Source organism: Austrofundulus limnaeus, unplaced genomic scaffold, assembly GCF_001266775.1.
Source record: "Austrofundulus limnaeus strain Quisiro unplaced genomic scaffold, Austrofundulus_limnaeus-1.0 Scaffold16, whole genome shotgun sequence".
NCBI lineage: Eukaryota > Metazoa > Chordata > Actinopteri > Cyprinodontiformes > Rivulidae > Austrofundulus > Austrofundulus limnaeus.
In genome coordinates, this window is record NW_013952418.1 from 620,962 (window position 1) to 629,710 (window position 8,749).

At 36.0% G+C, this 8,749-nt stretch overlaps 2 protein-coding genes and 1 long non-coding RNA gene across 5 annotated transcripts in view; 1 reads left to right on the top strand and 2 right to left on the bottom strand.

The window, feature by feature from the left end:
* The window catches only part of LOC106513947 (protein TANC1), a 59,818-nt gene extending 55,560 nt beyond the window's left edge, over positions 1–4,258 (bottom strand). The window contains exons 1-3 of the mRNA XM_014003013.1: positions 4,177–4,258; positions 3,978–4,076; positions 1,294–1,497 (exon numbers count right to left, since the gene is read on the bottom strand). Of these exons, the coding sequence (XP_013858467.1) occupies positions 1,294–1,497; positions 3,978–4,053 (280 nt within the window). The 5' untranslated portion in view covers positions 4,054–4,076; positions 4,177–4,258. The remainder of the gene's footprint in view (positions 1–1,293; positions 1,498–3,977; positions 4,077–4,176) is intronic.
* On the top strand, positions 3,922–6,939 carry LOC106513949 (uncharacterized). Of its 2 annotated transcripts, XR_001309849.1 has the most exons (6): positions 3,922–3,936; positions 4,186–4,341; positions 4,638–4,827; positions 5,758–5,893; positions 6,162–6,221; positions 6,357–6,939. It is a non-coding gene; the product is annotated as an uncharacterized LOC106513949 (long non-coding RNA). The 2 variants fall into 2 exon arrangements; XR_001309848.1 differs by having other exon boundaries at positions 4,186–4,827.
* Positions 6,940–7,328: 389 nt separating this feature from the next.
* Positions 7,329–8,749, bottom strand: part of LOC106513948 (general transcription factor IIF subunit 2) — a 7,767-nt gene continuing 6,346 nt past the window's right edge. Inside the window, exon 9 of one of the 2 annotated variants that reach the window (XM_014003014.1) lies at positions 7,329–7,717. In XM_014003014.1, coding sequence (XP_013858468.1) covers positions 7,595–7,717 — 123 coding nt within the window. In that variant the 3' untranslated portion in view covers positions 7,329–7,594. The remainder of the gene's footprint in view (positions 7,718–8,749) is intronic. The other variant, XM_014003015.1, reaches the window with a different exon arrangement.

Consider the following 8,749-nt stretch of genomic DNA (forward strand, 5'->3'; position numbering starts at 1 on the left):
ATGGTAAAATACTTGTACTTTCAGACAAATATCACTTTCATGTACTTTATACAAGATGTGTGAGTGTCTGTTAGCAAAACATCTTGTGAAACCGTTTAAAGCACATGTGTCCAATTTAAGGACTGTGGGCCAAATACGGCCCACTTGTGATTTTCATCTGTTCCATCAAAATGGCCCCACCCCCAATTTTTCTCTCTCTTTTTTTACCCAATTAAAAATGTAAATAGTTTGTATATCAATGGTAAACTTTGAATTTATGATCCAGTATAACAAAATAAAAAAACTTTTAAAAGGTGAAGGATAATAATACTTGTCTGGCCCCTGAGCTGTTTTGAAGCCAGTAATGACCATAAACTACATCTCCCATAATGCATGTTGATTATGGGAATTCCCTGTGGGAAAGTGGGAGAGTTCAAAATTCAAGACTCACCTTGACTCAGTGAGTAAAACTCTTACTTTAAATGGTATTTGTTTTATTTATTTCACGTCGTAACACGTAATAGTTTAAGTATTTATAAAATGTGCTTAAAATGTTGTTTCAATGCAGGAAATACCAGGTAGAGCTCATTTAGTGTTTGTTAGCGGGGCTCAGTCGTAGCAATAAGACGGTTTCTGTTTAGTTGAAGTCAAACACAAAACGATGCAAACGATGTGTAAGCTACCAATGCCAAAAGCATTAATGTACCCCCATACCATCAGAGAGGCAGGCTTTTGAACTGTAAGCTGATAGACAGGATGGACCATACTATTTTTTTTTGTTTAAACATTTGATATAATTAGTTTGTTCCATTGTAAAAATAAAAATATGGGTTTAGGAGATTTGCAAATCATTGTGGTTTTATTTATTTACACAACTTTATGTAACTGATTATAATTATCTTAAAAAAACATTTTATATAAATGTAAGTTCATTCCTGTGTGGTAGTAGCTGACACACTGAATACTATAGGCTTTTAATTTAATAATTAATGTGAAAAAAATAATGGCTGATATTGTTGCCAACAAGTTCATGTTAATTATTTACATCTTTTATACATTTTCTATAAGAAGGTCACAGTTTAAAGTTTAAATTTTCTGAATATTTTACCTCACTGGGGTTCTTTGCCTGCAGTTATTTTTGCTGAATTATTTACTTTGACAATCTGTTTTATGTCTTTTGGGCCCTGAGGACACCGTCTGGACTTTCTGTGGAACGACAGAAGCCGGTGAAGATCCCTCCTGATCGGAGGGAAAAGCCGAGCAAACATTTGTTTTTTCTCTCTGCAGCTGCTCTCTCCTCGGCTCTCGACCCACCTGYGAACCGGACGCACGACTGGGATGAAGCGATGTCGGCCTGGTGGGGGAGGAGGGGGGAGGAGGGTAAGGAAATGGACACGCCCTTCGTCAGCCGCTTCAGTTTTCTCGGGGTGCCCACGTGGCCGCCGTTACGGCCGTGGAGGTGGGCGACCCGGTGGCTGCCCCCCTTCTGTGGTGCGCCGGGGGGGCGTGCCTCGCCGCCTGCACGCAGACAGAAAAGATGGAGGAGAGTGGATTCAGCTGAGCTTTGACTTCCTAAAACGAGTTGAATGAGCTGAGTCTATTTACAGAGATGACATCATGTCACATCTGTCGCATTAAAATTCAAAGTTTCAATCAGTTTTCTGCTCTGCAGCCATTAAGCCACTCACACAGACATTATGCAACACGAGGAAACTTTACTGCAGACTAGAATGATTGACACCGCTCTGCTCGCTGAGATAACTCAGCCTTTCACCTCCATCTGGGAGGACAAGAGGCTGATTTTCTGCTACTAGATCAAGAAAAAAGAAATTAAAACAATGCTGTAAATGAACAAGATTAAAATGAGATGAGAAAAGAGATGACGTCAGATGTGATAAAAAGAAATATGATACAATAGTAAAATTAAAAGATATGAGAAAAATGAGATTAGATCAAGATGAGATGAAATAAGATGAGAAGACGAGATATCGGACAAAATGAAATGAGAGGATGAGAAAAACATGAATCAGAAAAGATCAGAGATGAMAAGATGAGGTTAAGAGATGATATACAATCTTAAAATATGAAACAAGATAAGAAAAGATGAGATTTGATCAAATAAGATGAGAAGAAATAAGATGAGATATAAAGTAAAAACCTATTAGATGAGATAAGAGAAGGTGAGATAAAAGACAGATAAAAGATGAGATTAAATAAAATGATGAAATAAAAGAGATGTGAGATGAGAAAAGATGAGATCTGATCRAATATGATAACATGAAATAAGATGAAAAGATATGAGGTAAGAAAATATGAGATGGCATCAGACAAGATTAGAATAAAGTGAGATGAGGTAAAAGTTCAGTTGAAATATTAAAAACCAAGATGAGATTAGAATAAATATGATGAAAAATGCAAGACTGGATCAAATAATATAAGCTGATACATGTGTGATGAGAAATGAAACAATAAAGAACAAAGAAATAAAGTATAAAAAAAGATTAAGAAGAGAAAARGTAAGAACAGATTATATGAGAAGAGAAAAGATGAGAAAATAGACAAGTTCATATGAGAAATAAAGAAGATTAAGCAAAAAACTTAAAGTATGTAAGAAATGAGATGAGGAAAGAATAAATTAAATAAGAAGTAGAAAATATATGTTCACATGAGATAAAAAATAAAAGATGAGGTGAAATAAGATGAGTTGTGAAAAAATTAGTTGACATAAGAGGACATGAGGTAAGAAAATTTGAGACAAGACGAAAAAAGATGAGATTAGAAAAAACTAATATTAAATAAGATTTGATGAATAAGAAAATGTATGAGATGAAATCAGAAATGAAGAGATTTGATCAAATAAAATGAGATAAGAAGAGATATAAAGTATGATATTGATTGGATGAGATTTGAAAAGATGAAAAGAAACGAGAGAAGAAAACATGAAAGACCAGATAAGATTAAATAAGATGATAAAATTAAAGAGATATGAAATGAGAAAAGAAAATTTGAGATTTGATCAAATATGATAAAAAAAGAGACATGAGGTAAGAAAATATGAGATGACATCGAACAAGATAAACATATATAAGTTGAGATATGATAAAAGATGAGGAGAAAAGTTAAAATGAGATTAGAGATTACAAGATGAGGTGGGATTAGAAAAGTAAGAAGGTGAAAAATGCAAGATAAGATCAAATAAAATGAGATTAGATAAAAAAAGTTTAAATAAAAAGAGAAGATGAGATAAGAACACATGAAATGAGAAGAGATTAATTCTAATGAGCTAAAAATAAAAGATGAGGCAGGATGAAATTAAAATGTAAAGGTATGTAAAGGTTGAATAGAACGAGAGGAGATGAACAAAGTAAAGATAAAATGAGATGATGTCATGAAGCATCTCTCTCTAAAGCCGAACTGTAAACAAACTGTATTAATGAGGCTGACACAGTTCTCATCCTCCTCTCATTTCTTTGCTTCCCGGTGCAGCGAATGATTAAATATTAATGTGCAACATGGTTGCTCTGATCCCGAGCTCCACTCATGTTCATGTATCTCCTCTGTGCTGCAGCGAGTCGACAAGTCCAACCTGTGAAAAATACATGCAGCACAAAAACACACAAACTGTGTTCACAGCTGCAGGTTTTCCTCTTTTATTTACAAACCAAACTGATCGTTGTCGTTTAGCTTTTATAGGTCAGGATGTTTGCCTAACTTCGTCTGACACACTTAAAATAAAAGCAGCGGGACACTCTGTGCAGGACGGAGCATCACTGCTGAATTAGGCTAATTGGAGTGGATCTTCTCATCCCACCCAGGAGAAGACAACCTGAATATCATCATCAAAAAGACTCGTGCAATGAAAAATACTCAACTGCATCGTTTCATTTTTGTTTTTCTATTTCTGTGCAGAAATCCAACAATAAATAAGTAAATATGGGACCACCAGGACCCTTCAGGGTAAAAACCTTGTTATTTTAGCCTGAGTAAAGAGGTTTTACCTGCATGTTTATGGCTCTTTTTCTCTCCACGTTTCCCTCCTCCCTCCTTCTTGTTTCCAAACACAGCTTTGAACATATCTTGGCTTTTTCTTCACTCCACTTAAGAGGAAATAAAAAAATGGCATCATTTCCAGATTTCTGAGGCTATAAATGTCTTTTTAAATGTTCTATATTTTAAATTARTTAAAGCTGAACTCACCTGTTTTAGGTCTTCACTGATGCCTGCATGAAGCTGCAGGGAGAGGACCCCAACCCGAGCGCGCCGAGTCCCAATTAAGAAGTGAAAAATGATAAAAGGCGGCGGGCGCGCGCGCGCGTCCTGCTCGYGCGCGGGTGCCTCGTGACGTACCCCCTCCCCAGATGAGTTAATGTTTTATTTTAGTGTTTTTTATGCTCTTACCGGAGGCGTGGTCTGTTTTAATTCTCTGATTGAACATAATTAATGCTATTTTTATGTTAACACAATCTGTGTCACTGTTTTATTTTATAAAAAACGTTCTTAAAACAAACAAAAATATCAAACATATTTAAATTACTTTATCTAAATGTGCTAGTCCAGCAAATATTTCATGTAGATTAAATATGTTCAGTTAATTAGAGAGTAATATAAAGTAATTGGAGTGACGTAACACTTCTTGTAATTCTTCTTTCGGCCACCAGGGGGCGACAGAGCCACACTTCTTATCTACACAAGGGGGCGCTAATGACAGTCTATAAATACTAGAAGCTCACGTTCCAGCGGCCCTTTTCACTTCCTGCCTGGTCCGGTTCGGTTCTGGACTCGGTCCGCTTCGGTTCATCATGTTGAAGAGTTTTAAATCTTCTCTACCTCCTGACATCGGGACGTCCGGTAAGTCTTCGTGCTTCTTCAACGACGGGGAACAAAGCAGCAGTTTCTGCGCATGCTCGGTTTTCTTACATTAGCCGGTGGAGTGAGCAGCACGTGCATTCGCGGCTAGCTAGCTGCAGCTTTACTAGCATTGCTATCATTGAACAAATCATGCGACTGGAACAGGTCGTGACAGGAAAATAAAGTAAGATTATAAGCGTTTAAGATGTGAAAATAATGCTGAGTTGTAGTTCGGGTTGAGTTACGGTGGGAAAACGGACCCAACACGGAAGTAAAGTTAGCGTGCTAGCATGCTAATCGCCACTTGTTTTTCTGAACGCAGCTTCCAGATTTGATGAATAAATGGTGTCTTTAGATTAATTGATTAATGGTTTAAACAGCAACATGTAGCTGTAGAAGAATGAGATTTAAGATTTTGGCTCTTTGTAGAGGTTTTGGACAGTGTTTTATAAAGTACCTTAAAGCGATACTTAAGTAAAAGTAACAATTTTGTCATAAAATTACTTTAGTAAAAGCTAGTCTTATTTAAGACTATTACTTGAGCAAAAGTCKTTAAGTATCTGATAATTTTTGTACTTCAAGTATTAAATGTAAAAGTACTGAGTAAAAGTGAGCAGTTAGATTTTCCAAAATGACATTTATTGGGAGGCGACTCCTCAAAAAACATATTTTCTAACGGCGAGCAGCTGTGATGGGTTGTGTACAAGCTAAGATAGTGTCAGAATGGTATATATTTATACTTCTAATCCAACCAGTTAAATTCACTCCATCCAGGAGACACAATTTATCTGGATAGTATTTATTTTAAACAATAACTGAATAAATGGGATTAATGRCTTTCTACCAATAACAGTATTTGTACTTTACAGCTGTGGTTTTGGATGACTGTATTTAGTAGTAAAATGTGTTTGTTTGTTTTTTTTTTTTCAGGTGATCAGATGAGACACCTGTGTGGAGCAGGTGGAGGATGATGGGTGTGTTGAGCTTCAGTCCAGATGTTTGTTCTGCAGCAGCTAAAGGAGTTTGAAGCAGGCGATTCAAACTGCAGGAAGGCTGAATCGTGCAGGTATTGTAGGTTTTATAAGCTTCTTGTTCTGGATCTKTAACYGATCCCGGCTCCAGGTGGCATCTTTGACAGCCTGGGCTCTCTGTGGTGAGACGTCCTGGGTTTCATTTTGGCAGATGCAACATTGAAGCGTCCCCGCGCTTTCTGYTCGCCTGTTTTTGTGGCGTCTCGGATTGAAGAGGGGAGAACAACCTCAGTGAGGTGTTTCTGAACTGAACTGTAATATTTGACAGAACAAATGCAGTTTYCTTCTTCTCTCTGACTTTAGAGCTGTCATGGTGACACCTGTCCAGAGAATCCAGCAGCTGAGACAGACTGTTGAATACAGGTGGGCTTTTGTARTAATCTGTTGTAAAATGTACAGATTATGCAGATTAATGTATTCAAACTGTAAATAATTTGACTAATTACAATCCTCTTTAAATTATGCTTTAACTTTGCTACAATCTATTTTTCCATGCAGATGGAGAACGATCTGCCACCGGATCTCATCTGTTCAGCACCAGAATCAGCTGAATGGTTCAAGTTTGACTCTTTAATGTAGAGAAGATGTGAAAAAATGGATATTTTAAGAGCCTGATGGGATTTGTGGCTTCATACAAACTGTTTAGTTGGAAAAATGTTTAAGATGTTTCTCAGACAATAAGGTTGCAGAACTGASTTAAGCAAATAAATTATTTAAAATATTTATTTTTCTCTATTCATGTCATTTAAAAATATGTGCATTGTGTGAAACTCATCATTCCAGTTGTCAGTTGTGTTTTTATTTTTTTTTTTTTGTCATCTTGATGTGAAATGTGTTGATAAAACAGTAAAAACAGCAAAACCTTTGTGGTTTTGTGCAGTTTGTCAAGTCTTACCTGCAGTTCATATAATCAAGTTAAACGTAATGTAGAAAAGATTTGATGTTTCCTGTCTCCTACCTGCTCTGAGCTGGGGGACGTATCAGCCTGTTTTGTTTTTGACTGTACAGCACCTTGTGAATCTATTTCTGTGATTCTACTCTACACTTTATAAATTAAACATTACTAACTTAATGTTGCAAACCTTTTTTGTTTAGTTTATTTATCCAGGCCTGAAGTCTGCTGTACTGCCTGTGGGATATGTTTTAGTGGTGAGTGGGGAGGACCCTGGGTTCAAACCCAGGATCTTGCTGTGAGGCGTCAGTGCTGCTGATATCTTTTAAGGTTGAAAAAGAGTTGCCTGTATTTTAACAGCTGCTTTACTCAACTGCAATTTAAAAAGTGCAGAACTCTTAATGCTGACGTGCTGCATACATTCATAAGTTTGTGTTGTGTTTAACTCTTATGGGCAGCAGTTCATTCATTTTGGATTTATGTGCAAATAAACCTGAGACTTTCAGGTCTAAAGACAAATGTCTGACCAGTTGCCTCGATATTTGCAGATAAATCAGGATTAAAAAATCAACAAGGAATTCTAAAAAAAATTTATTACCAAAGTCAAATTTAAAATTTCAACAAACCTAAATCAGCAGGAATTCACAAATGAGATTTAAATCTGTATTTTACACCCAAAACTTTCCTTTTAAACAAAAGGGAACAGCAAAACATACTGTAGTTTTTGACCCAAACACTGTCCATCAGACTGAACATGGAGTCTGGAGGAGTTTCACCTTAAAGACMGGCAGAAATCAGGCGAAATGAGAAACGTTACACTTTCCATCGTCTGCAGAGAAACAAACTAATCCTCAGTCTTGTCCTCCCCCTGGTAGTGTCTGTACTCAGGTTTGAGCTCCCAGGTGTTTTTGTGAGTTCCCTTCACGTTGTAGATGCCGATGTCCCGCAGGATCTCCTTCAGGTACGTCTGAGGACAAGAAAAAATTAATTAACCGTTTCATTCAACAGAAAAATAGCTGAAATTTATTAAAAAAGCTCTAATTGGTAAAACCACTGACAAAAACTGGCTAAAATTAAGTAATCAGCTAAAAGATTTGATCAAATTTAATATTGGCTTAAAGCTAAGATCTAATTTATAGCTAAAAGGTAACATTTTAAATCTAATTAGCAAAACTAAAAAGCTAAAATGAGCAAAACCATGAAGACTGGATCAAATTGTAGCTAAAAGCCAAAACTTCAACTAAAATGTAAAATTACTAAAACTGGGTAAAAGCAAATATTAAAAATTGAACAAAAGTAGCTAAAGAGATCAAACTAGTAAAACAGTAACTTTAAGCTAATATTAGTAAAACTAGTGTTYAAACAAATTAGCAAAACCATAACTGAAAGTTTAAATTGATCAAATTGCTGCCCAAAAGCTAAAAATATTAAAGTGCCCGTGACTTCAATTTTTTTGTAATACGAACGCATTTCTGAAAGATGTCACTGACAAAATACTGCAAAAGAAATTGATGTCGCTGAGATGAACAGTTGAGATATTTGTAAATTAACAGGAAGTGATGTCAGAGGGGAATGTCTGCATGTAAACAGAGTGTTGCTACAGCAGCCAACAACCCAGACTGTAGAGAAGAATCTGATGTTTCTTTAGATTTTTTTGAGTCTATCAGAGACATGAAGAAAAGTCAGAGTTCAAATAATGTTTCATTAAACAAAGACGAGAGTTTTCTTTGTTAAAGAGTTCCCCTCTGATGTCACTTCCTGTTTCACTTTAACTGAATCAAGTTCAAAAGAAAATATGCAGTTATGGGACAAAATGGGTTAAACTGTGTGTATTCTAACTTTCTTAAATATAAAGATGTTTTCTTTKACTTTTTGTTTTTGAAGACTATGCCTGTCACAGGTACTTTAAAGACGASCTAAAGACTACAATTAGCTAAATTGTTCCTAAAAGCCAAAACAAAAATCTCAAACTACCCAAAAGTAGCTAAACGTCAAACTC